The sequence below is a fragment of the Scatophagus argus genome, chromosome 8, assembly GCF_020382885.2.
Source record: "Scatophagus argus isolate fScaArg1 chromosome 8, fScaArg1.pri, whole genome shotgun sequence".
NCBI classification, from domain to species: domain Eukaryota; kingdom Metazoa; phylum Chordata; class Actinopteri; family Scatophagidae; genus Scatophagus; species Scatophagus argus.
Window position 1 is genome coordinate 9,384,749 of NC_058500.1, and position 25,601 is coordinate 9,410,349.

General features: G+C 41.8%; 1 protein-coding gene across 1 annotated transcript in view; it reads left to right on the forward strand.

Annotated features, from left to right (window-relative positions):
• LOC124063562 (dedicator of cytokinesis protein 3-like) overlaps window positions 1-25,601 on the forward strand; it is a 47,549-nt gene that overhangs the window by 18,643 nt on the left and 3,305 nt on the right. The window contains exons 8-53 of the mRNA XM_046397339.1: window positions 945-986; window positions 2,089-2,243; window positions 2,423-2,504; window positions 2,596-2,656; window positions 2,765-2,912; window positions 4,012-4,100; window positions 5,168-5,293; window positions 7,399-7,523; window positions 7,628-7,790; window positions 7,954-8,060; window positions 8,872-9,043; window positions 9,133-9,230; window positions 9,608-9,691; window positions 9,847-9,947; window positions 10,072-10,153; window positions 10,520-10,690; window positions 11,319-11,511; window positions 11,644-11,771; window positions 12,000-12,146; window positions 12,277-12,375; window positions 12,481-12,575; window positions 12,766-12,841; window positions 12,958-13,058; window positions 13,158-13,216; window positions 13,331-13,479; window positions 13,581-13,666; window positions 13,779-13,805; window positions 13,917-14,012; window positions 14,106-14,166; window positions 14,274-14,367; window positions 16,222-16,370; window positions 18,098-18,184; window positions 18,423-18,527; window positions 19,438-19,579; window positions 19,921-20,087; window positions 21,928-22,014; window positions 22,202-22,381; window positions 22,465-22,548; window positions 22,645-22,761; window positions 22,899-23,020; window positions 23,537-23,672; window positions 23,880-23,961; window positions 24,131-24,246; window positions 24,430-24,514; window positions 24,607-24,729; window positions 24,923-25,005. Of these exons, the coding sequence (XP_046253295.1) occupies window positions 945-986; window positions 2,089-2,243; window positions 2,423-2,504; window positions 2,596-2,656; window positions 2,765-2,912; window positions 4,012-4,100; window positions 5,168-5,293; window positions 7,399-7,523; window positions 7,628-7,790; window positions 7,954-8,060; window positions 8,872-9,043; window positions 9,133-9,230; window positions 9,608-9,691; window positions 9,847-9,947; window positions 10,072-10,153; window positions 10,520-10,690; window positions 11,319-11,511; window positions 11,644-11,771; window positions 12,000-12,146; window positions 12,277-12,375; window positions 12,481-12,575; window positions 12,766-12,841; window positions 12,958-13,058; window positions 13,158-13,216; window positions 13,331-13,479; window positions 13,581-13,666; window positions 13,779-13,805; window positions 13,917-14,012; window positions 14,106-14,166; window positions 14,274-14,367; window positions 16,222-16,370; window positions 18,098-18,184; window positions 18,423-18,527; window positions 19,438-19,579; window positions 19,921-20,087; window positions 21,928-22,014; window positions 22,202-22,381; window positions 22,465-22,548; window positions 22,645-22,761; window positions 22,899-23,020; window positions 23,537-23,672; window positions 23,880-23,961; window positions 24,131-24,246; window positions 24,430-24,514; window positions 24,607-24,729; window positions 24,923-25,005 (5,082 nt within the window). The remainder of the gene's footprint in view (window positions 1-944; window positions 987-2,088; window positions 2,244-2,422; window positions 2,505-2,595; window positions 2,657-2,764; window positions 2,913-4,011; window positions 4,101-5,167; window positions 5,294-7,398; window positions 7,524-7,627; window positions 7,791-7,953; window positions 8,061-8,871; window positions 9,044-9,132; window positions 9,231-9,607; window positions 9,692-9,846; window positions 9,948-10,071; window positions 10,154-10,519; window positions 10,691-11,318; window positions 11,512-11,643; window positions 11,772-11,999; window positions 12,147-12,276; window positions 12,376-12,480; window positions 12,576-12,765; window positions 12,842-12,957; window positions 13,059-13,157; window positions 13,217-13,330; window positions 13,480-13,580; window positions 13,667-13,778; window positions 13,806-13,916; window positions 14,013-14,105; window positions 14,167-14,273; window positions 14,368-16,221; window positions 16,371-18,097; window positions 18,185-18,422; window positions 18,528-19,437; window positions 19,580-19,920; window positions 20,088-21,927; window positions 22,015-22,201; window positions 22,382-22,464; window positions 22,549-22,644; window positions 22,762-22,898; window positions 23,021-23,536; window positions 23,673-23,879; window positions 23,962-24,130; window positions 24,247-24,429; window positions 24,515-24,606; window positions 24,730-24,922; window positions 25,006-25,601) is intronic.

A 25,601-nucleotide genomic window follows, 5' to 3' on the forward strand; every position in this document is an offset into this window, starting at 1 on the left:
TCCCTTGCATACACGTGACTCTCACAAGTGTGATTGCCAGCTAGCAACGCAGACATAATGCGGAGTGACAGGCCCAGGTGAGGCTATGGGAAAATACATTTTTTATAGTCTTTTTTTTGTTGTTGTTGTTATTTGTTTGTTTTTGTTTTTGTTTTGTTTTTTTGAAAAATCACATATTTTAGTTTTGGTCTCTTTAAACCACCAATCACACTAGAGACATTTTCATAAATAATCCTCAGTGTGTTTTAGTGATATGGGACTTGCAGACCTATCCACACACAGAGAGAGAATCTGAAGCAGACCCAGTTTCACAACTGTGCGACTACAGCACAGATGTTATGAAATCTACTGCTGGAGACTGTTATGTAGGAGGGAGATCCTTTCTGGTCAGTTGGTGAAGCTCCATATGCTGATCAAAACACTCTCCAACTGCCCTGCAGCCTCCCGTTATTCCACAGCCATGTTTCTCAGCTTTGCACTCAGAATGTTTGTGCACTAAATGCTCTGTCCAGCAACAACAGCGTAGCCCTTCCTTGCCAAAAAGCCACCTGACTCTGTCGATGAAAGTGAGCTTGTTTTTGGCAGGGCACAGGGCCTTGGCACCTCTTCAGGAAGGGGAGTACAGGAGTTCTTTTAGGCTGTTGAGCAGAGAGGTGCGTGTGGGCGATACTGGCTTTGTCCTCTCCTCTCCCACTCACTCACGTTTTGCCTCATGTGGGCTTCTATTAGCACTGCAGGAGAAGTAGTATGGCCACTCAGCAACGTACGTAGGTGAGATTTTTTTGTCAGATTTGAGGCATCGACCGCGGCATTGCTCAGGTAGTGTGTGTCTGAAGCTGCTATAAGGTAAATAAGTTCAGTGCTGTGTGGGAAGTGTAAAGACTGAACCGACTGATCTGAAATCTTTCCTTTGAACTTCTCTCTCTCTCTCTCTCTTTTTTTAGCATGTATCCAGCAGACACTGTGGTCAGCAAAGCACAAACCAGGTATGGTCAGGTCACTTGTTTATAGAATCATTAGAACCTTTCACACTGTGCCTGTGCTCTTCAACCCTCATTTTCTGTTTCTTTTCCAAACACTGTGCCAAATGAGTACCCTGATGTCAGGGCACTCTGGCTGACTGTGGCCATCACATTTAGACTCTTTACTATTGCCTGTAATCTTAGTGATCTAGGAATTTCTCTAGTGGCATTAAAGGAGGAAACAAGCTTGTAAGGTTAAAAAGTCTGAACATAAAATTGAAAGTACAAGGTGTCACCTCCATGCTCAAGAAAAATGTCACACCAACACTGCCAGAGTGGGTCGATTCACACTGGGAGCACATATAACCTATATGTGCACAAATGGAATAGTTGAGAAAAAAAAGAGTTGTTTACTTTATTGAATTAGATGAGAACATTGATATCACTCTCATGTCTGTGAATGTGATGCCGCTAACAGCAGCCAGTTAGCTTGGCTTAGCACAAAGACGGGGGAATAGTTAACCTGGCTCTCAATTTGAAGATCACAAAATATCTACAGCTTACATATTAGCCTCCTGTAAAACCACAATGCACTGTTTGTACACTTTTTCCACACAAAAAGACACAATATAACGTTAATTAGTGAGCTTTAGAGGTGCTGGCTCATGGATTTCTTTACCTTTGGACCTTGTAAGGCTGCATCTTCCTGTTTGCAGTCTTTGTGCAAAACTAAACAGTTGTTGTTGGCTTCATGTTTATCAGGCTCATATACATGTTTACATTTAACACTGCAAGAAAAACATCTTTCTGAAAATGTCAAGCAAAGAATGGAGTCCTTTGCTACTTAGACAAAAAAATACAATGAGAAAGACAAAGGAATGCAACCTCCCTGCAGGTGGTAAATAAAAAATACAGACCCAACAGAGATAGTTTGCCATCATTCCTTTATGTGGATGACAATCCTTATGTCTCTTAGTTTTACTTTAAATAACTTGTGCTTATGACAGGATATGATTCACAGCAGAGCATGTATCAATAAATTATTCACCCCCGTACAGTACCCCCATCGATCTGTTAAGTAGAAGGGACCCGTCTTGCTAGCGGTCACTTTCTTCTTCGTTCCCAGGGTGACAACATGAGACAGCGCCATGGTGATGGCTGCCGTGTCCCTGTGTCGCACCACCTCTTCATCAATCTGAAGAGTTTTACTTACAACAGCATCAGCGAGGATGCTGACGTCTTCTTCTTTCTCTACGACACTCGTGAAGCCAAACAGATCAGGTACGCAGCGGAATCTCAGTGTGCACACAACTGACCCGAATGATCCTCTGATATGTATTGTATGCATGTAGTAAGATACAGCCACACACGTGTCTAGACACTATCTCTGTCCTGCATATTGACTGAGGCATTCTGTGGTTGTCAGACACTCTGAAACTGTGAATGGACCTCTTTTGCAGTGAGAAGTTCATGGTGAAACTGAACAAAAATGGAGGACCAAAGAACCCAGAGAAGGTGGATCGTCTGTGTGCTCTCTTCACGGTAACCTCATTTTTCCTCTAGGCAGGAATACAGATAATCTAGATCTCAACTCTTACTGGGGTTGTAACATGTTTCTGCCATTTCTCTTTAGGACCTGAGCAGTAAAGACTTGAAGAGAGACCTGTACATTGTTGCACATGTTGTAAGAACGGGTAAATAAATTACAGTGCACAAAAACTTTTTCTTCGTATTTAATGGCAGAGATTTCCGATTTATCTGAGCTTCTTCTTAGCACGCCCCTCTCCTTTTTTTGCTTCCAGGTCGTATGCTCCTCAACGACTCGAAGAAAGGCCCACCTCATGTGCAGTACAGACGACCTTATGGCTGTGCTGTTCTTGCCATGAGTGATGTTTTCCACACCATCACAGACCTCAAAGAGGAGAAGGACTTTGTGCTCAAAGTTTATACGTAAGTTTCTATGTGTCAAACCCTTGTTCCTCTTATGAATACAGCAGGACAAGAAAGAATTCTTCTGGCTTTTTAAAGTCTGAATATTATCATCAAAATGGTCTGTCTACATTTCAGTTTTTCCATTGCAGTCAATCTAATTATTGGCGGCTGTGTGGCTTTTTTGATTTTGGAAACAGAGTTAGTGTATCCAGTGAGGCGGGAATGTGTGAATGTTCTGCAAATGTTTTGCATGACAACCTAGTGCTTCAGTGTTGATGCCTGGTGTGTTTTGACCAGAATGATAATGAAGTGTCCTCTGGAAAATCAATAGCCGCTCACCCCAGGCCTGAGATAGGGCACTTGGCGTGTTGTGAATCTGGCTGCTTCTGTTAGGCTTCACCACAGAGAGCCACTCCTGTACGCCAGCCAACCCAGAGAAGGAGGAGGAGGATAGGAGACACAAGGAAGGAGAAGGGAAGCGGCAGAGAGAGATGACACTTAGATAATTGAACAAAGTTAGAGGACAAAGAAAAATTACACCGAGCTCAGCATTTTCTCCTGTCAGTCAACAGCTAGGACATCTCATCAGTCCTCCTCAGGGTCCACTCCAGGTCAGAGGTCATTCATACACTTCACCATCCTGTTGTATGACATTTTTCTTGTGTAAAATTTCAGGACAACAGTATAACTCAGTGTGAAATAAAGATTTCTAGAATAGAAAGCTGTCGTTGTTATTGGATTTCTCTGCTGAGGCAAAGAGCTCTTCCCTTTAAAAAGCAAGCAGTGATTCAGTGCTGAGCTGCCTCCAAACTGTCGGCTCCTATAACGCTCCAGTCTGTGCATTTCCCCATGCCATCCCAGGGGCCTACGGGCCCACAGTAATGAAAAAGGCTGGTAGAGAGCTGGCTGTCAGGTTTGCTTAGTGAGCTGTGCATTTGGGCTAATGTGCTGCTTGATAGCACCTCCCCCTGCTGCTACCTTTTCTCCAGGAGGAAATCGTCTCTGGGACACATGCTGTTCATGTAGTCCCCATGCGCACACTGCTGATCCCTCCATCTGGACCCACTAATGGGTGCGTTGTTAACAGTCCTACCCAACTGTCTCTCTCTCTCTGTAGATGTAACAATGAGAACGAGTGGTACCAGATACATGAGAACATCATCCGCAAGTCCAACACCAAGTACTCAGCTCCCAGCACCAACTATGGTAAATATGATGTCTCTACAGATGTGTTGCGTGTTTCCCCAAGGGCCAGATTTAACTTTTTTTCTTTTGGTTAGTTTTAAAGAGGAAAGAAAACATCAAAGGCAGTCAATGTTTTTATCCAAAGTGAGTCACAGTAAGCAGGTTAGGGTGTCCTTGTCTTGCTCAAAGACAACTGCCAACAGGTCATGTGATTGCTGATAGATATATGTACAGTACAAGTCATGTACAGGTTATGCAGTCATGACATTTTGATATCTAGACATACATACGGTTTTGGTTGTATTTTATGTTTGCAAATATTCCCCTTCTGAAAAGCTGGAACTAGCGAATTTCAGAATTTTGTTTTTGTTTAACAAATAACTTTGATGAATGACAATTAATTGATTCTCAAAATTGTTTGTTTACCATTTTTTTCTATTTAAACAATTAAGATTGTGCTCTGAAAGTTGTTTGTGCCTCTAATTTCCCAAAATATGGAACTTACTAGTAGACTATAACCTCATATTTATCAATGTCAATTTAATTTCATAACTTCACATTACAGAAGACTGTAACCATCTCTAGCTCTCAGCATGATAATAATCACCTGACGGAGAAAACGCTTTGTAATGCAGGTCACTTTGGTATTAAACAATCTTGCTGTGTGGAAGTTTCAAAATGGCTTCAGTGTGAGCGTCTCCTCATTCACTATTAGTTCTCTTTTTATGAGCGTCTCACAGTTTGATATATGACTAATGCCTTACAAAAACCTGTCACTAGATTTGTGCAGAACCCACATTTTTCTTTGCTTCTTTGCGTAATTCCATAACACCGTTTCTCCTCGCTCCCTGTCTCTGTCTGTCTTCTCCTCCCCCACATTCTGACTAATGTCCTTTAAATACCCCTCTGTCCCTCCCCTCTCCCATCTCCCATCTCCCATCTCCCTTCCTCTTCGTCCCTTCACTTTCTTTCCTTCAATTCCACTTTCCTCCCACAACCCTACACCTCTTCATTTGCCCTTCCCCCCACCATTTACACACACACACACACACACACACACACATGCCCCACCTCCCTACTGCCCCCAGGCCTCATCATTTCCCTGCAGCTGCTGCGGGGTGAGCTGGAGCACATCAGACGGGAGAACCAGGCTGTGTTCAACAGGGCCCTGGCACTCACACGCAAACTGGGTTTCCCAGATGTCATCCTGCCAGGTGAGGAGGCAAAGAGCAGTGGGCGGTAATGGGGACAGAGAGGTTGAGAGAGGAGGTGGAGACCAGAGGCCAGATGGCTTGGAGGAATGAAAAGAGGGTAAGGTCACAGATGAGGGTACAGAGAATGCAGATGAAGGAGCAGCGGGAGAGGGCAAGATGGCTGTAAGAAAAGCGAGGATGGAGGTTAAAGAGTGAATAGAAGAAAACAGTAGAAAGTAGCATTAAAAAGATGTAGGTGAGAGCAACATGAACTGTGGTGATGAGGAAATAGCCATCTAAGTTGGTTTCACAGTACGTGCTGTATTTTCATTCTGCAGTGGTGGAAAGTACTGCACTTAAGTACAATTTTGAGGTGCTTTACTTGAGTATTTCTATTTGATACCACTTTATGCTAAAACACCACTAAATTTGAGAGGAAAATATTATAGTATATTTACTGCACTCCATTTATCTGACGGCTATAATCAGTGGTTACTTTACAGATTAGGATTTTAGAAACTTTAAATACAATATTTGTGCAAAAGTTGGCCTCTTGTCACATTTCAGTTGTTAAGTTCCACCAAAGAAACAATCTCCCTCTAAACCTCAGTTTGAGCCTTGGAAAGGTAAATTATCCAATATTTTACAGCAAAGATTAGAGAAAAATCATGAAAAATTAACTCAAGTTTGTTTTCTTCCGTTGTACCTCATTTATCATCACATGACACCCGAGATATTTCTTGTTGCCCTTCCCGGGGGCTCGACACCTACGTTGGGAACATTAAACTACCTAACTGCGTATAAAGCAGTTTAAACTAGACACACGTCTACCAGCTACAGCAGTACAGTGTCATTTATACACTGAGACACAAGTTTGACCAGTCTTATAACATCTTTTAATATGACACTCAGAGAGGCACTTTTTCTTTTGATACTTTAAGTACATTAAGCTCAGAGTGCTTCTGTACTTTTGCTGCAAGTACTGCGGGAATTTTTCCTGTAATTGAGTATTCTCAATGATCTCTGTTGTATTGTTACTTTTATTTCAGTAGGAGTGCTTCTTTTTGGAGACTCTTCAGTCCGCCTCTCCCTGTTTAGACATTTAGGTCAGGTGCTGAGCGAATTATGAAGAGCACAGGTCTTCAAAGACAATTTAAAGAGAGAGAGAGAAAGGGAGAGGTGTGTGTTTATTTCTGTATATTTCATCAGATAACACTGCTCTGCTTTCTGGCTACAGAAAATGTATGATCTCTCCTCTCCAGCTCCTTTCCAGTTAGCCCGAAATACCTCCCAATATCAGCCCTTGTGACTCATCCGTCCCCAAGGAAATGACTTGGATATAAATAACTATAATCTGATTTTATAAATAACTGCTGTATCGTCCTCCACTGTTGCCACTGATATTTATTCTATTAAACAGTGACCTCACATAAGCTGCTGAGGCGGCCATGAGCTACAGTGTATTACAACTCAGCGAGGTCAATTCTCATTGACAGGAACAATGACGTGTGGTGCACGATTTATTCGCACTGCATCTTAATTTATGTTGACCACTCGCAGTTCATCTGTGGAGCAGACGCTGACGTGTGCGTTCTAACATATTAACATCACCACGGCAGGTGATATGTTTGTTATCACAGTTTAGGAATTTCTGAGATGTCCTGTTGTTGTGGGTAACACTAGACTGGAAACTACACTGGAGAGTCTGAGACGGTGCTGTAGGGCAATTATTTCGCTCATGATATCCAAGCTAGTGTGTCAAGCTTAAAGGAGTACGCAGCTGAGTTTGCACTGCACCAAAAATCATGCAGCAGAACCAGAGAAATTTTTTAGTCTCCTTCTTCCTCTTCAAAACCTGACGCCTACATTACCAACAAGGCATGACGACTGTAAAGTGTTCTGTTGGAGATGTATGTATTATGGTACTACTTGCTAATGTACCCTTAAGTGATCAGCTGATAAGCAGTGGGCTATAGAGGTCTGGTAACCTCACTTGTTTCTCAGTAGCACAGATGTATAAAGAGAGCTGGATACAGTTCCTCACTCACTACACTGTCAGTTTGTCCCAGTGGCCACTCAACTTGCATTGTAATTTAATTAAAATTTCTCCTGTGTAATTATCCTAGGTGACACGCGCAATGACCTGTATCTGACCCTGGAGCGAGGGGAGTTTGAGAGGGGAGGCAAGAGTGTCCAGAAGAACATAGAAGTCACTCTCTATGTGCTTTACGCTGACGGGGACACACTCAAAGTATGACACACATGATGGCTGTAATGTTACATCCGCGTGGTAACTTGTTACGTCAGTAATGGTATATGTCACCCAAAATATTCTGTCATATTCTTCTCTCTCAGGACTGCATCAGTTTGGGCAGCGGGGAGCCCAACAACAGTGAATATCGCTCCTTTGTACTGTACCACAACAACAGTCCTCGCTGGAGTGAGATGGTCAAACTGCCAATTCCTATAGATCGTTTCAGGGGGTCCCACCTACGCTTTGAGTTCAGACACTGCTCCAGTGAGTCAGTTATGCAGCCCAAAGGCAGTAATCTCTCTCTGTACCTGAGTACATGGGTTTATTAGGACAGATTGGACCACACACTGAGTTACACAAGTATGATTTATACTCTGTAGATACTGTATGATGACGATACGTGATGTTTTTGTGTGCTTGGTTTTAGCTAAGGACAAAGGAGAGAAAAAATTGTTTGGTTTTGCCTTCACTCCTCTGATGAGAGAAGATGGGACCACACTGTCAGATGAAAGCCATGAGCTGTATGTGTACAAGGTATGCGCAGATTCAACACACACAGTTTAGATGTATGCTGTTCTGTATCAACTTTAAGAACCACTGCATAATGTCTTCGTAATGGCTCATATATAAACACAAAGTGAAGTGAAAGACACACTTGGGTGTCTCTTTAACTTTGATCTTTGTGCCTTTTGCTTTTAAATTAAAAGTTGAGTGTATTAAATTGGCCTTTGGCTGTGGTGGGGTGTACCTCCAATGGTGGGGTGTCCCCGTGCTGACAGACAGTTGCTGGCAGCTCTCTGCATGTCTTTATTGATGTTTCTCAGCAGTGCACCCTGGGTCACTGTCTGCTCTGTCAGCCTGTAATGAAATGCACCATCCATTTTGTCTGTGCTCCTTCACCAAAGCATGGATAGTAGCCACTCTGTGATAGTTGAGCAGCCCTGAATAACTTGATCCAACAGTACCATGAAAAGGGTTTTTGTCCATAGGATATAGCCAGCCTTTTCTCACCTGGGACACCCACCTATAGGCCCTAAAATACAATAATGAACACAGAAATTAGAGAGTTGCCTTATAAAAAAATTGTCACCAAATAGCTACAAAAGGATGTAGATGATATCTCTGGAAAGTTTTTCCGTCTCCAAGTCCAGTTGGCTTTGACTTAGCCCCTCTTCCACAACACAAGTAGCCAGAAAACTACTCAATGTAATATGGACATTATGCTAATAAGCTAAAGGGTTTTTTTTTTTTCATAAGGACAGGAATAGAAGCAAGATTGAAGACCCAATCAAATGTCTCCCAACCTTAATGGATCTTCTCTTTCCCTCATGTATCCATCCTCTAGTGTGATGAAAATGCCACCTTCAGTAACCAGGGCCTGTATCTGAGTCTGCCCTGTTGCAAAGAGGACTTCAACAGCTGCCCAAACCTGCCGGCCAACCTGCCCTTCCAGAGAAGCCCCAAAGAAACCTTCTGGGTCTCCACAATACTCTGCTCCACCAAACTCACACAAAATGGTAATCTAACACTGTACATGCTCTTATGTGCATACTCCCACTTTCTATTTATTTCAGTTGAATTTGATTTGACTTTATTCTGTTTTCAGTGGACCTTCTGGCTCTTCTGAACTGGAAGGCCCATCCAGACAGAGTTTTGGACATCCTGGGTCGATTACGTCAGATTAATGGAGAGGAGATTGTCAAGGTCACTGCCATCACATTATTTATCTGTTATAATCTACTGTTAAATAATTATTTACCCTCTGTGAAGCAGCACAGCGTAGTGAACATCCTTGACATCAACTGCAATGAAAATCCCTCTCTAATTGTATTTAGATAGAAAAAGTAGTAATGCATGGTAACTTTTTAAGTTTTAAAAGAAAACTGGAGTAAAAAAAAACATCATAACACAACATGTTACTGTATAAAAAAAGTCACATAATCGTTTAAGAATTAAAAGAAAAGAGCTTTTGTTGCCATGTTTTTGGATGAAGGGGCTACCCTTTGTTTCTATTTTAGTTTCACCCACAAGGTTTTTAATGTGGTGGTTTTGCTGAATGTTGTTCCTTTCTCTCCTCACAGTTCTTGCGAGATGTCCTGGATACACTATTTTGTCTTTTAGATGACAACACTGATAAATACGGACCGCTGGTTTTCCAGTCACTGGTAGGAAAATTAAACGAGCACAACTATATTCTTTATTCTATATGGTGTATTTTGCCTTTTAGCAGAGGAAACAAGAATAACATCTCTATGTGTGTGTGTGTGTGTGCATGCGTGTGTGTGTGTGTGTGCATGCGTGTGTGTGTGTGTGCGTTTAGGTGTTCATCATTAACCTGCTCAGGGACAGCCGTTTCTACCACTTCAGACCTGTGATGGACTCCTACATCCAAAACCACTTTGCTGGAGCTTTGGCATACAAGTACAACAAGATTTACTTAATTATTTTTTGCTGAATTTGTTCAGAACAATTAGGAACATTTGCATTTTGATACCTACAGAGTTACACTTGTTATTGATTGTTATTGATCGTTTCAAACCTGCAGGGAGCTGATTCGATGTCTGAAGTGGTACATGGACCGCTCGGCTGAGGTCGTCCGACAGGACCACATCCAGGAGGCCATGAGGGTATAGTAACACACAGTCTTCCTTTCTAGTCTGTCTTTCCACTGGGACTAATCAGTGAGACATGGGGAAAAGGTCAAACAGAAAGGCTGATAAGGAGTAATGTGATGCCACGTAAGGTCTCAGTAAGTGAGAGGAAGGAAGTTATCAAAAATCTTTGCAGTTATTGACGTGTGCGGATTAAAATGTTTCCACATGGTCTCTGAATATCCTTTTCCGGTGAGATCATATGACAACATATTCTGTTACAAGACCTGAGAACTGGACGTGTTTCTTTTATCTATTTATCCCTGGATGATCAACCACAAACCCAGCCTGTGCTCAGTGCTTATCCATCCTACTAGCTGACTGTATGCCCCCACCCCCCAGGCTCTAGAGTACCTGTTCAAGTTCATCGTCCAGTCCCGTATCCTGTACTCGAGAGCCACCTGCGGAATGGAGGAGGAGCAGTTCAGAGCGAGCATCCAGGAGCTCTTCCAGTCGATCCGCTTCGTCCTGAGTCTGGACAGCCGCAGTTCAGAAAACCTGGTGTTCACGCAGGTCAGATAGCTCACACCTTCAGACATTTTCACTGACTGACACTCTGACAAAGCATCGTATGTGTTATTTTATCTTTGTTTATAAATGTTTTTATTTTCTCTTTTATTCATCCTCTCAGTTTGCATTCATGATTCATTGACTCATTTTTGTTCGTTAACGTGTTTTTCTTGTTTCATTCTTGTTACTTATTTAATGTTTTCATTCTGCGCGGTCTGTTGACTGGTGCTTCAATCCCCCACCCCCACCTGTTGTCCCATCCTTGGCTTGCTCTTGGACAGTATAGGGGTGTGATCAGCTGCATGCCTTTCTGTGGTTATGCTATGGTGCTGTCATCCATCTCAGTAAGTCACAGCGCCCCCCTGTGTCAGTTCCACAGTGCAGCAGAAGCAGTGCGTCTCCACCAGCCTGCCTAAACAGGATCATGAATTCTTAAGTCGTTGACATGCAGGCAGTCCTTTGGATTTGACTGTTGTACAGATTATTGGAGAATCAGTGGAGGGAAATTAAGATTACTGCTGTAGTTTGTGATGTTTTTTCTACATGTCAGTGTGGCTTCTTTGAAAAATGTTATTCATATGGAGACTGCAGGTTTTTTTTTATCTGTGTCCTTGTTATGTTTCCCCCTTAGGCAGCACTGTTGAACAGTTTCCCTGACATCTTTGATGAGCTGCTGCAGATGTTCACTGTTCAGGAGGTAGCTGAATATGTCAGGGGCACCTTAGGGAGCATGCCCAGCACAGTGGACATTGGCCAGTCTATGGATGTAGTCAAACTGCAGTCCATTGCTCGTACAGTTGAGAGCCGTCTCTTCTTCTTCCCTGGTGAGACAATTTAAAGGCTTCTGCAAAGTGTTTTCTTTCCCTGAAGATACCAAAACAATCACATGTGTAAACCTAATGCGCATAGAGCATCTTTATCCTCACTCTTCTCTCCTTCTTTGTCTATGCCGGCAGAGTCTCGTAGTATTCTGCTGCCGGTGGTTCTGCACCACATCCACCTGCATCTGCGCCAGCAGAGGGAGCTCCTCATCTGTTCTGGCATCCTGAGCAGCATCTTTTCCATAATTAAGACAAGCTCCATGGTACAGAACTTTTTACAAGACATATGTAACTGAAATTCCCATGTAATTTCAAAAACGTTTAAGTGATTCAGTAAATGCAATAGAAAATGTCAGTTTTCTTTACAAATATACTGGGTCATGTTATAATGCAGCTGTGACATTAACACTAAGGCCATTCAGCAGCATGTGTGCATCTCTGTAGCTGACTCAGCATTTCTGTGCTTCCATCTACTTGCTCTCTTTGTTCAGGAGTCTTCTGTTCAGGAGGAAGTGGAGATGATGGTGGAGAGCCTTCTGGATGTGCTGCTGCAGACCCTGCTGTCCATCATGAGCAAGTCTCACTCTGTGGAGACGTCCAGAGGACAACGCTGTCCCCAGTGCACCGCCGAAATAACGGTCAGCATCTGCTCAATGTGCCTCTTTGACATGCAATAAAAAACAGTTGGAATTTCGTGAAAATTTGAGCTGATTAACCTTAAATAACCCTAAATGCGTGTGTCCACATCCGCCGTGTCCTTTTGTGTAGGGGGAGTATGTTTCCTGCCTTCTCTCTCTGCTCCAACAGATGACTGAGATCCACTTTCATCATCTACTCAACAACTTCCATAGCAAGGAGGAGCTGAAGGTGAGAAACTCCCTCAGAGTCACACAGCTGATCGTGACTACAAGATTTTGGCACAGCTTGCTAACTTCATACCTGCATACACTTTCTTAATCCATCCTTTGGCAGGAGTTCTTGTTGAAGATCTTCTGTGTGTTCCGCAATTTGATGAAACTGACTATCTTTCCCCGAGACTGGAGTGTCATGCGACTTCTGACCAGTCAGTGAGTGTGCTTTTTCCATTTCTGTCGAGCGGTGTTTGTCCCTGAGATGGTAAGGGAATACAGCCAACCATTAGATCAGGCTCTCCTCTGATAATCCTGTTCTGAAGGTGATGCTTGTCTTGCAAGTTTCTCCATCTATTTTTGGCAACTACCTCGTTTTGCAAGCTGACGGCATGTTTGTTTTCTGCAGTATCATCGTGGTGACAACGCAGTTCATGTCTCCTGCGCTACACAAGAACTTCTCAGAGGCAGATTTTGATTTCAAGGTTTGTGGCTGAACTGCAGGAAAGCCACTGCAAAATACAAAACACATAATTCGGTTTCTGAAACTTTTCAACATGCATTTTACTGACCTTTTTTTTTTGTCTGCGGTGTGTGTTAGGTGTGGAATTCATTTTTCAGCCTCACCGTACTGTACATCAACCAGCCCAGTCTGCAGCTGGAGACGCTCGGTCCGGCTAAGAGAAAGAAAATCCTTGACAAGTAAGAATCCGGCGTGTATTCACCGTGTGCATCCTCTCCGACACAAGTTAATTATTTCTCAAACTTTCTGTACTAAACCTCACACTCTTGCCTTTGTAGGTATGGCGATATGAGAGTCATGATGGCTTATGAGCTTTTCAGCATGTGGCAAAAATTAGGTGCGTCGCAGGACCCACATACACACACGTATTGCAATGAAGCGCCTACATTTTTATTCGTATGAGATTAACAAGAACGTGATGCTCCAATCTTTGTGAATCTGTGTAATCCAGGTGACAACAAGCCACACTTCATCCCGGGAATGATGGGTCCCTTCCTTGGCGTCACCCTGGTACCTCAGACCGAAGTTCGAAATATCATGATCCCAATTTTCCATGACATGATGGATTGGGAGCAGAGGAAAAACGGCAACTTCAAACAGGTCAATATGACATTATTATGTTATGAACTACAGACTGCGCTGCAGCAGATAAAGATGGCCCGCTTTTGGCTGAATGTATGCGTGTGTGTGTGTGTGTGTAGGTGGAAGCAGAGCTGATGGATAAGCTGGACAGCATGGTGTCAGATGGGAAAGGCGATGATAATCACAGAGAGCTCTTCAGCCTTTTGTAAGCATCAAACCTGTTTAGTGAGCCTGTGAAGTGATACTCAGGATAATCCTGCCCTCACATTATTTACTTCTCTCATCCTTCTCTGTGTTGTTTGGCTGTCACGCCCCAGGACCCAGCTCTTTGGTCCTTATCCAAGGTGAGGTGAAACGCCCTCGCACTTGAGACTAAGACACATTTTCATTCATATCTGTTTACTTCCTGTCCTCGTCATCTTTAGCAAAAACATCTTACTGTATTTTCTGTGCAGCCTGCTGGAAAAGATCGAGCAGGAGACCTGGAGAGAGACGGGAATTTCATTCATCACGTCAGTCACAAGACTTGTGGAGCGATTACTGGATTATAGGTGTGCTGAGATTAAGTTGCACACAGCAGCGCTAATGGTTAATGTCATGAATTTGTAGGTGAATGAGAAAAATAAACCATTTTTAATGTTTAGGGATTGCATGAAAGGAGATGAGATGGAGACCAAGAAGATTGGTGGTTCTGTTAACCTTATGGTGAGATGTTCTTTACATTCTAGCCTGAATTTCAGAAACACACTTTGAATATTTGCACACGTGGACTAAGATTTTAACAGTATGGTTTCGTCTTCATTCAACTCCAGAACTTTTACAAATCAGAAGTCAACAAGGAGGACATGTACATCCGTTACATCCACAAGCTGTGTGACCTGCATCTCCAAGCGGAGGACTTCACAGGTAACTGGAGATATTGGATCACTATTTGTGATGTGCATGGCTCAGTGATGTGGTATTTTAATTTGGAGTGGAGTAATTCGGAGTGAGCCAGGAGCAAGAGTCAAGTCTTTGACTCACCTCTGTTACTCTCTCTTCTAATTCTAAGTCTTCTAAATCTTCTTCCATTCACTGGATTTTACCAGTGGAGGCACCTGGAGAAGAAGCAGAGCAGATGCAGTTGAGAAATTACCAATGGATCTTCATCACCTGATGAAATCCACTTTGACTGCACCTTCAGGGTTGTCTGGTGGTCCTCACTCTCTGGTTTTGTTTTACGGCTGTTATAACAGCACAAATATTTATCTTAATCTGTATGATTCTTATCAGCACATGGAGTCCCATGTAGAGATCTGATTGGCAACTGAAGACATGTTTTAAGTCTTACAAGCTGACTTTTTTAGACCTGGATGGTTTTCTGTAATCAAAGTACAACAGAGTCTGAGAGCATCATCTTATGAAAACTGGTGAAAACTCCACCACATGATTCCCTTCAGCCACAGACAAGGAAGATACTCATAATAGATAAGAAAGTGTGATGAAAACATACTTGCGAGGTAAAGACCCTTGAATGGCTAAATAGACAGACTAAATGTCAGGAGATCGGCTGACATAAATATGTGCTGGCAGTTTAACATGAAGACATTAGACAACTTTTCACTTTTCTTGTGATTTGGGACTTTAGATCACATTTGTGCATTATGCATGAAAAAAAGGCTAAATCAGTCATTTGCAGTTTAAAATTTTAATCAGGTCTATTAATGTCACTCTCAATCATGTATACTGGGAATCAGGGGAAGTTGTCAGTTTATGTAATCGTGTAAACAGCTTAAGTGTTCTTGCTTTACTCACATTATTGGCTGTGGAGGCTTTATTGTGTGCATGTAAATGTAGCCAAATATGACTAATTAAATACAACCTTATTCATCACTTACGTAAAACAAACAACAGGCAGCTGGCAAGATAATTGCAACAAATATCAGTGTTCTGCAGAGCTGGCCTGGCTGTGCTTGCACATGTTTTAACAGTGTGAATCATTGTCTGCCTAAAATAAAAACTTTCTTGAGTTAAAAGATGTGAATGCAACCTTGATTCAATGTATTCATGATTATTTCAAGGTTCGCGACTAATGATTATATTCATTATTGATGAAACTGCTAGTTATCCTTTTGACTGATCAAAAAAAATATGAGAAAATATTGAGAAAGCACAATTTCTTTACAATTTTTCCACAATTCTTACAGCTAAGACAGCCAAATATCTAAAAACAATTTTAATATGGCAGGAGTCACTAAAATTGTTTCTTTGTCTCATTTCGCATTAAGACTTAAAGTCACCTAAAGGTCAAGAATAAAGAAAAATCTCACAAAATAACTAATGTTAGTTAGTAACCGTTTATAAATGTGTAATAATAATCTGTAATTTTCCTTCAAAGCTTTATTTTGGGTTTGAAAATTTCACTGTGTTTTCAGAATTAGGATTCTCATTTGAGGATTGTTCCGAAGCAACTGAGGAAAACTGTTAATTAAAAAAATAATAATAATTAAAAACAGGGGAGCTGCTGATATGATTTCAACTGTGCGGGTGCACTTTGCACCTCTGGTCACCAGCATATCTGAACTTCCTCACCTCACTGTGGGCAACTTACACCACTGACTGAGCCTTATGTCACACGCCATCTGTTCACAAAAAACTGGCAGATATCAGTTCATCACTGCGGCCAGACGTGAACATCTGCTGCCGTACTATATAGCACATAGTCGAGGTGGTGCACTTTTACCCTGATGACCTTTGACCCATACTTTTCCTCGACAACAGAGGCGGCGTTCACCCTGCTGCTGTACTGGGAGCTGCTGCAGTGGGAGGACCGGCCCCTGAGGGATTTCCTCCACTACCCCTGCCAGAGCGAGTGGCAACGCAAGGAGAACCTGAGCCGTAAAATCCTCCACTACTTTAACAAGGGCAAGGCAAGTGAATTTTTACGGCTTTTTCTCTTGCTCTTTTTTTTGGTCTGACTTCAGGCCAGTTAAAAGCACATCATTAGTGACCCACACTGGCTTTGGCTGAGCTGCAGCTGAAGCTCAAACAGTAAAAACGAGAAAATGGAGGTAAGGCCAATTTGTATTTATAGTGACGGAACAGTCGAGTCACATCGCAATGAAAGTCATTAAGTTTTATGGCTTTTCAAAATGTTTTTTTTTTGTACAACATTCAAGCGGCTGTTTTTTCTCATCTGCAGTGCAGCTGTTCCCAAACCTAATTAAATTTCGCCCTCATTAACCCTCATTAGAATCCTGCAGTCTTTCATGGAATCTTTCTCAAATCTTTTTTAAACCGTGTTTTTCATTTTTTGCTAGCTGCCAGTGATTTTTATGGCTCTGTTATGATGTTTTTATTTTATGAATAAATGTATTTTTCATAATATTTAGTCTTTTTTGCACCTAATGAATTACATTTATACAGTGGTTTAGAAGTACTGAGATCTTTACCTTAAGTGAACACAACAATACAGATCAAAATGTAAGTGGTAAATGTATAGTAGTGTTGGTACAGTACTAATTGTACTGTAATTATGTTAATAGTTATACAAAATAGCCATCAACAATGTCATTATGTATTTTAATATAATATAATAGTAATAGTCAAATAATAATTTTATATATTATTTGACTATTACTGATAGGGCTCAGTAATGTTTAAGTAGCACTTTAATATTGTAGCTGGTGGAGGTGGAGCATATTTTACTAGTTGATCTTGTGTTTTATATGTGAAAGTGTATCAGCTATCAGCTAGAAATATAAATGTAGTGAAGCTGAAGTATAAATCAGCATAAACTGGGAATATTCAATATTGCACTTAAGTGCATCAGCTGCGTAAATGTACTTTCCACCACAGCTTTTATAGCTAAAGCAACATGCTTCTACATTGTTAAAAGCCAGACCTTTGTATTATTAGAACAAAATCATCTGATTGTCACTGCTTTGGCATATATCCTGTTTGTTTTCCGCAAAGCAGAGCTGAATGTCATGTAATATGAATACACACATGTAGCCAGCCTTTGCCCACATCACAGTGCTACTCAGTAAGGGTCAGATATCAGCTCAGATGTGATTTGCTTTTTCAAATCACTCCTCTCTGGCTGGTATTCATCCCCGAAATTAAATTAGTTGACGGGTCTCTGTGCTTTGGAGAGGACAATGCCCTCTGGACGCTGGGAGCAGCTGAGAAGGAAATAAAAGTGGCCTCCTTCATTTGTGCCATTCATTTGAAAAAAACAATAAATAAATAAAAACAAGTACCGGTAGGTGTTTTGTACCTGTGGAATCACCCTCTGTTTCAAATGAATTAAAATTCAACCCGGCCAAAAATGAAGCTTAGAAGTCCTTGGTGATTTAAGTATTTGTTTGAAGTTGTTGTTCTCTTTGTAGTGATCGCATACATTTTTAGGACATATTGAATTCCAGCTGTGAAATTCCTTCTTTTAGCTTTGACCTTTAGTAAATATTGCTCAGAAGACGAACATATATAGCATAGCATATGACATATAACATTGCATAGACTCTTATGAAGGTAATTTTCCCTCCTTGCAAATGACAATACAATGCAGTGATTTCTCTTTATGGTAAAGGACAAATTATGCTTTAATGACGTCTTCCATTCACTCTGTATGTCTCGTTTATATTTGACTTTGCAGTGCTGGGAATATGGCATTTCTCTCTGTCGGGAGCTGGCTTTCCAGTATGAGACTTTATATGATTATCAGAGCCTCAGCTGGATACGGGTGAGAGCATACTTCCTGTTTCTTCTGTTAATGTGATGCTGGAAGTTGAAATTTTTTTTTTAGCTCCCACTGTCATTCTGATCCTCTTATGCGGTGTGAAGTGTGTATGGCAACAACACAATGTCCTGATTACCTGTGCACACCCACGCACTCATCAGGAAATGCAGAGATTCAGCAATGTGTGTGATTAAATCATTATTCATCATGACTCCTTTGCTTGTTTATCATTCCGTGACAGAAAATGGAGGCAGCATACTATGACAACATCATTGAACAGCAGAGGATTGAACCAGAGTTTTTCCGAATGGGCTTCTATGGCAGGAAGTTTCCTTTCTTCCTCAGGGTAAGACTTAATGTATCTGGCTTCATCGTATCCATCCTGACACAGTTGCGATCCTGCTTATTGTCCTTCATGCTTCAGCGGGAGACAAAGTCAGCTGCAGTAGTTTGTGCGAGACAAAAAACATGAAGAAAGTGAAAATGAGACCAAATAAGTGAGTAAGATAGAGATGAGAGAGATGCTGATCCATTCTTGTAGTTCAGTTCTTAATTATCCATATGTGAAGAGTGTAGGAAAGCAGGAAGATCAGCAGCGTGACATGTGGCATTAATGCGACTAAAAACAGTGGAGCTAGTTAAAAATTTGTCGCTGCATCAGTTGTCCCTCTGGCAGTTTTCTCAGCTGTTCACATCAAGAATATCATCAGAGTCTCAGTCTCATTTCATTTAGTGAATCTTTGAACCAATTCCACTTTTCATTTGCGGGAAAATAACAAGACTAAATGCGAAACTGCTCGTTTTGATAACAGATATTGGTATGAAATATATTAAATGATAATGTGAAAACAATGTGACAATGTTAAAGTGATCATTCATAATGATGAACTTACAGAGAATTATCTGCTGCTCTCCTCGACTTTACGAAGCATTATAACAAGTTTCACTGTTTAGCCATCCCAGCTGCAACTTTACTGATTTTGCCACAGCGGGCAGCTGAAGCACAAATTCTCATGTTAATTCGCATTAACAGCTAAAGGGCCAGATCTTTCCCTTAGGAGTTGGTGGAGAACCAACTTAGAGCTAAAAGAGTGAATGCTGAACTTAAAGTAATTGGGTGACCAGAAACATGACTATATGGCTTCCTCGAGTGTACTTCCACTTCGCTACAGCTCTAGTCACATGCAACAGTTTCCCATCAACATGTTACTGTCAGCTTTGAATAAATCCAGCTGTTGTTGTGCCCCTTTCTGTAGAACAAGGAGTTTGTCTGTCGTGGTTATGACTATGAACGACTTGAGGACTTCCAGCAAAGGATGCTGGGGGAATTTCCTCAAGCCATTGCCATGCAGCATCCCAACCAACCTGATGACACCATCCTGCAGAGTGACGCTCAGTGTATCCTGCTCTGATTAGAGAGCTAAAATAGACAATCCTTTTTATTATTAATACATATGTAGTTTACTTTTCTATTAAGACTGGTAAAAACTATGTGAATATTTGGCATTTTTACTTGATAAATTATCAACTGATTATTTAAACTGTTGATGCTTAATTTTCTTTTGCGTAATTAATCAAATAGTTGTTGAAGTTGATTTCCAGAGTCAGACGGTCATACCAAAGTCTCTCTGTAAGCATTTTCTTTGAATATCCCTCTTGCTCGACCTCCTCTATGAATATGCATGTCTGTCTGTCTGTCTGTCTGTCTGTCTGTCACTTCCTTGACACTTGGCTTCTAGACTTGCAGATCTATGCGGTGACCCCAGTGTCAGACATCTCTGATGTGCCTCAGCTGGAGCGTGTGCCTGAGAGGATCAAGAGTTTCTACCGCATAAACAATGTCAGTCGCTTCCACTATGACAGGCCTTTCCACAAGGGGCCCAAGGACCGCGAGAATGAGTTCAGGGTATGGAGAACCGGCCACTTCCTGTCCATTTCTGCCTTGCAATTCAACGTTTGAACACTCCAAAAATACTGAATTCAGATGTAACACTAGTTTAAAAACAAGAAATGATTGAATTCATACCGCAAATCTTTCTAAATGTAATGAGCCTTCCAGGCAACGTATATCAAGGCAGTTTCATTCATGTAGCCCAGTATCACAAGTTTATCTCAAGGGGCTTTACCAACTATGCAAGATGTGACACCCTTGATCCATCCCAGGATGGAGGATGGTTACACAAGCTACACAGAGTAGCTTTAGTGAAAAGAGAAGACAAGAAGAAGAAACGAGAGAAAGAGAGAGACAGAGGGAGATTCAGGCACACAGCTTGAAAGCTCATGTGTTTGAGGGACATCAGTCTAATAAAGGGTCAGAGAGCGGCAGGGGTTTTGTTCGTTGTGAGTACAAACATGAACTAAGCTTAGCAGATTTATTCATTTATCGAGAAAAATGTGAGGTTTAAAGAGCTCAGACAGATATGAAGGGACATACTTGTAAGTTATCAGAACCTTAAAATCTGAACTGAAATGGACAAGGAACTAATGAAGTGAAGCAAAGAAATGGTCCAATATGTTCAGATTTTCTCATTTTACTTGAGTTGTGACTGCAATATCAGAGATTTCCCGAAAAATGACATTTTTTTGAAACAGTTCTTGTAATTGTGACTAACAGCAGTGCCTGCCCGAACCGCAGAAGGATTAATCACCAGTTCTGCAAAATGATGGAATGTGGCAAGACAAAAACAGAGACAAAAAAACTGAATTAGCACAAAGTAAATGACCGCAAATTAAATAAATATCCCAGAGAGTTTCAGTAAATGATCAACCGTGGCTACCATATTTACTGAATTTCTTTTTTATTGCATTTACGGCAATAACTATTGATCTTTTTCATTATAGATGAATCCCATGCCCATGAAAACATCTTCAATTTACTAAGCAAAACTTATAATAACTTTGAATAGATCTTTGTATTTTGAGAAGCAGGAAAGGTTGTTGATCCTTTTTTCTTTATAAAATGACTGATGATTAACCATTATCATTTTCTTAAATTGCTAAACATTTCAGCCCTAATTGTACTTTTGTTGTTGTCACTTTACTCACCCCCTTGCATGTAGTACTGGTACAGCGAACGTGCTATAAGACCCATGGGGCTTTAGAGGCTTGGACGAGACATGATGCTGCACTGTAGTTTCCTCCGACACAGTAACCTACATTCGAAATCAAACCACTGCAGGACTTTTCACTGTTCCTCTTGACTGAACTGACCCACATGCTACACTAAAATGCTGTTTTGATGTTTCACTTTTCCCAGCCTGGTTATTTATCAGTTAGACACAGTTTTCCGCCAGACCTTCATGATGTTACCATCTTTAGAAGACAGATAGATTGCTTATTTGTCCCCGTAGGTAAATTGGTGTGCAGCCGAATCACAAGGTATTTCATTCCAACAACAACGACAAGATAATCTTCTTGTATGCACCTTTCAATAACAAAGATTACCATATACATTAAAATGGAAAACATTTAAAAGCTGAGGTACAAATGAAAACAATGATGAGTTTTCAGTAAATGGGGGAGGGAAGCAGTATTGTGGTCTGAAAGGCAACAATTCAAATGAAAGGGTAAAAGGATGCCCATGGCCACTCACAATGCAGTGAGCCTTTTTCATTGTGTCTTTTCCATCGATGTTTTCTATACTTGTAAATGTGCTTCTTATCAGTTTACTGGCTATTGTTATGGTCTTCCTGAGGGTCTTTTTCTCTGATTGCTTAACCTCTGTTCCCTGTCTCTGTGTTTAATAGAGTCTGTGGATTGAGAGAACAACCCTGATTCTCTCCCGTCCTCTCCCCGGGATATCTCGCTGGGCGGAGGTGGAAAGGAGAGAAGTGGTGAGGAGCTGAAACATTCATTCTCTGTGATCTTATACTTCACATGCTCCTTCTCCTGAGGGATGCTAGACAGTTTTCAAAGTAACCCTGGTAACCATGCCGCTGAGGGAGTGGGAAATGTGTTTATATTCATAGACCTAGTCCCCTTTTAAGGTGGTTTAGGCTGAATGTGTCTATTCGTTTCCAGGTGGAGGTGAGCCCTCTGGAAAACGCCATTTATGTGGTGGAGAATAAGACGCAGGAGCTGCGGACTCTGATTAGCCAGTACCAACACAGGCAGCACCATGGCAACATCAACCCGCTCAGCATGTGCCTAAATGGGGTCATAGATGCTGCTGTGAACGGAGGCATTGCCAGATATCAGGAGGTAGAGAGGAAGGAATGAATGTCTGGGTTTATTGCATTTGGGTTATGAATTGGGATGCTCATCTTTTTACTCTTCCGCAATAGGCCTTCTTTGATAAGGACTACATCAGCAGTCACCCAGAGGACACAGAGAGGATCACACATCTGAAGGATCTGATGCAAGAACAGGTCAGCCTCGTATGCGGAACTTCTGGTTAAACAATCTAATTTGTTAATGAAGGAAGCATCCTGCTCAGTGCTTTTTCCTTTCATTTCCTGTGACAGGTGCACATTCTCGGGGTGGGGCTGGCTGTTCATGAGAAGCTGGTGCATCCAGAGATGCGTCCCCTGCACAAAAAGCTCGTAGATCAGTTCCACATGATGAGGACAGGTTTACATCACGTGAGTAGTCCCACATGTGTCCCAATTTTATGTGTTCTGTCTGAGCCATGTTCATTTTATTGTTGCGATTCTATTTCTGTGTGTGCATTTGTGAGCAGTGTAAATATTCAGAGCAGTATATGGTTGGGTCCCAGCAGGGTGTGCCCAGCATGGATCGGTTCGGCCCCGCAGGGTGCCAAGGGGTCAACTCTCCCAGAGGCGTCCTCTCCTCCCACAGCCACATGAGCCCTGAGAGTGTGCGCCTCATCCACAGACACAGGTCAGTCAGTCACATAAAATTTGCACTGCTCCTCTAGTTTCCACCCAGAGCTGGCAGCGTGAAGACATGGCCAGGCTGAACAAAAGGTTCACACTTTGTATTTTAATTCTCTATTTCCATTTCTAAACTGATCGTCCTGTGAAGGGTCACCTCAGAGCCAGAGCCTGTGGCAAGAGGTAGCCACTCTATAACAGGGCTACCACAGAAAACACTTTCACTCTATAAATTATTTTTGGACAAATGGGGAGAATATGCAGTTTCCCATCAGAGCTGCAGCCCAATTCAAATTCAAATTGAATTCAAAATGCAGCATGAATTAAACTCTTTGACTTAACCTCAAGTGTAACTATGGTAACAAATCAGGACTGGTTTAAATGTCCTCTCTTATCTGTAATGTTTGAAAAGTGGTGCATGAAAGTGAACTGCATATGTTCTACACGTTAGCGCACGCACACACACATGCACACACAGGTTTCAGTGTTTTTTACAGTCTCCAACATTGTCCTTGTCCTGCAGCCCTCTGAACCTTCAGGGTTCAATTCGTCACTCGTCCTCCTCCCTGTCCTCTCACACATCAAGCGAGGCGGGTAACCTTGTCATAATGACCGACGGCTTGATGGGAGAGCACCCTGAGGAGGCATTACACATGCAGGTGAGACACGGACTGATGTGAATGTAGTGGAAATGGTACGGATTTGTAATGCACATTATGAAGCCCACCTCACATGTATTTTCAGGATGTGGAACATTATATAATACTTGTATTATTCAACATTGATGCTGTAGCTATATACGCATTTTTATTAGTTTTCTCTCTGTTGGATAAAATATAAATTTAGAACACGTTTTTGTTTTGCAGCCGAGCCCGTCCTCCTCCAGCCTGAGCTCAATCCGCTCCAACTCTTCCCAGATTATTAACTCTGCTCCCTCGAGTGCCAGAGGTAAGTAACACATCTGCAGAAATGATTTTATCAGTCAAAGATCCTTTAGAATCTTTCATAGATATCTCATAAATTATTCTTAGAAGGTAGCCGGACACAAATTACCTGCATTCATGGATCAGTAAGAAATCAGCAATTAGAAAGTTTTTCATGTCTTTTGTCTTTCCAGGCTCCCCGTCCTTGCCTGATAAGGCCAAACACAACCGGGAAGTGATGATTCTGTTGCCATCTCATCGTGAGCGGGCCAACAACTCCATGTACTACAACATGGCAGAGAACGGACAGGTGGGGCAGATCTACAGCCCAGCAAGTGGGAAAATGTATTTGTAATCATGGTCATCAATAACATTGATAGGAGAAGGTTTTTGGTCGAATACACTGTTTAAATCCTGGAGACCCTGTTTTCTGAAGAGTTTCCCATTTTTAGCTGTTACTAACTAACTAAGTCACTCACTCTGTTGTTTTCAGAACAACCACATGCAGCGTGCCTTATTCCAGCAAGTTAGTCCCTGTAAGCCATGTGCTGATCCTCACGTGAACCTACCAGAGAAAGGTACCCCTCAGGGCGTACTGTATATTATGTAAACGAGCTGCAGCAAAGTGTGTGTGTGTGTGTGTTAACATGTTAATGTGTTACCATTCCAGTGTTTCCTAACGCGCCCAGCAGCTGGAGTCTGGATGGTGAGAACAGGGAGCAGGTGTCCTACATGCCAGCTTCTACTGGAGGGGTAATCATGCCCCCTGTCCCACCCAGATCCTTCCCACCAGGTACTTTCTCCTTTTACTTCATACTCATGGTTTATATGGTGTCGAGAGCCCAGATTTACTTCCAGCTGTTGGGCTTACTGGTGCTGTTATCCAGACGAAACCTGAGCTTGTGAGAGGTCAGCTGGCTTTCAAGGTTATTTAAGACCTTTATGTAATGTATAAATGATCTCCGCGTATGCATTTCACTTCACAGGACACTTCCTGATGCACTGTGATGCGTTTCACCACCAGAACAGCGACCCTCCCCCTGCCCTGCCGGTTCGTTCTCTTCGAAAGGTATATCTAGTCTTGACGACAGAATTTGAACTTCACAACAGATGAAATATCAGACACAAGCAGCTTGTTAGTATTTTTTTTCTGTGTGTGTGTGTGTCAGTATCTTGGCCATATTTGTTGCTCAGTCAGTTTTGCTCAGAAAGTAGCTGTATACTTTGATTCCTGGAACAAGGTCACCAACTGAAACGTTTATGAACTGTTTCAATGTTACCTGTCAGATAAATGTGTTGGAGTAAAAAGTACAATAGGAAATATGGTGGAGTATATATTTGCAGAGACTTCTTCAGTCCATAGTTGAGAGCCACTCTCCTTCCTCCTCCTGCTTTTCCTATTCGTCCTTCCCTTCTCCTTGTTCCTCTGTCTCTAAACTTACTCAAATACCACATGTAGATTTGATGCTGAAAATGTAATCGTAACTTCCAAAATTCTCATCCCTTGTCACGCTAACCCTGCCTCAAACAAAGCTCCTACTCACTGCCTTCACTTAAAGTCCATTAATTGAATATATAACACTGCAACAGCTTATGATTGAGTGTAGACAGTTTGTTTCTCACTCCAGTAGTTACAATCACAAAGCCATATTCAAGTGCTGCAGT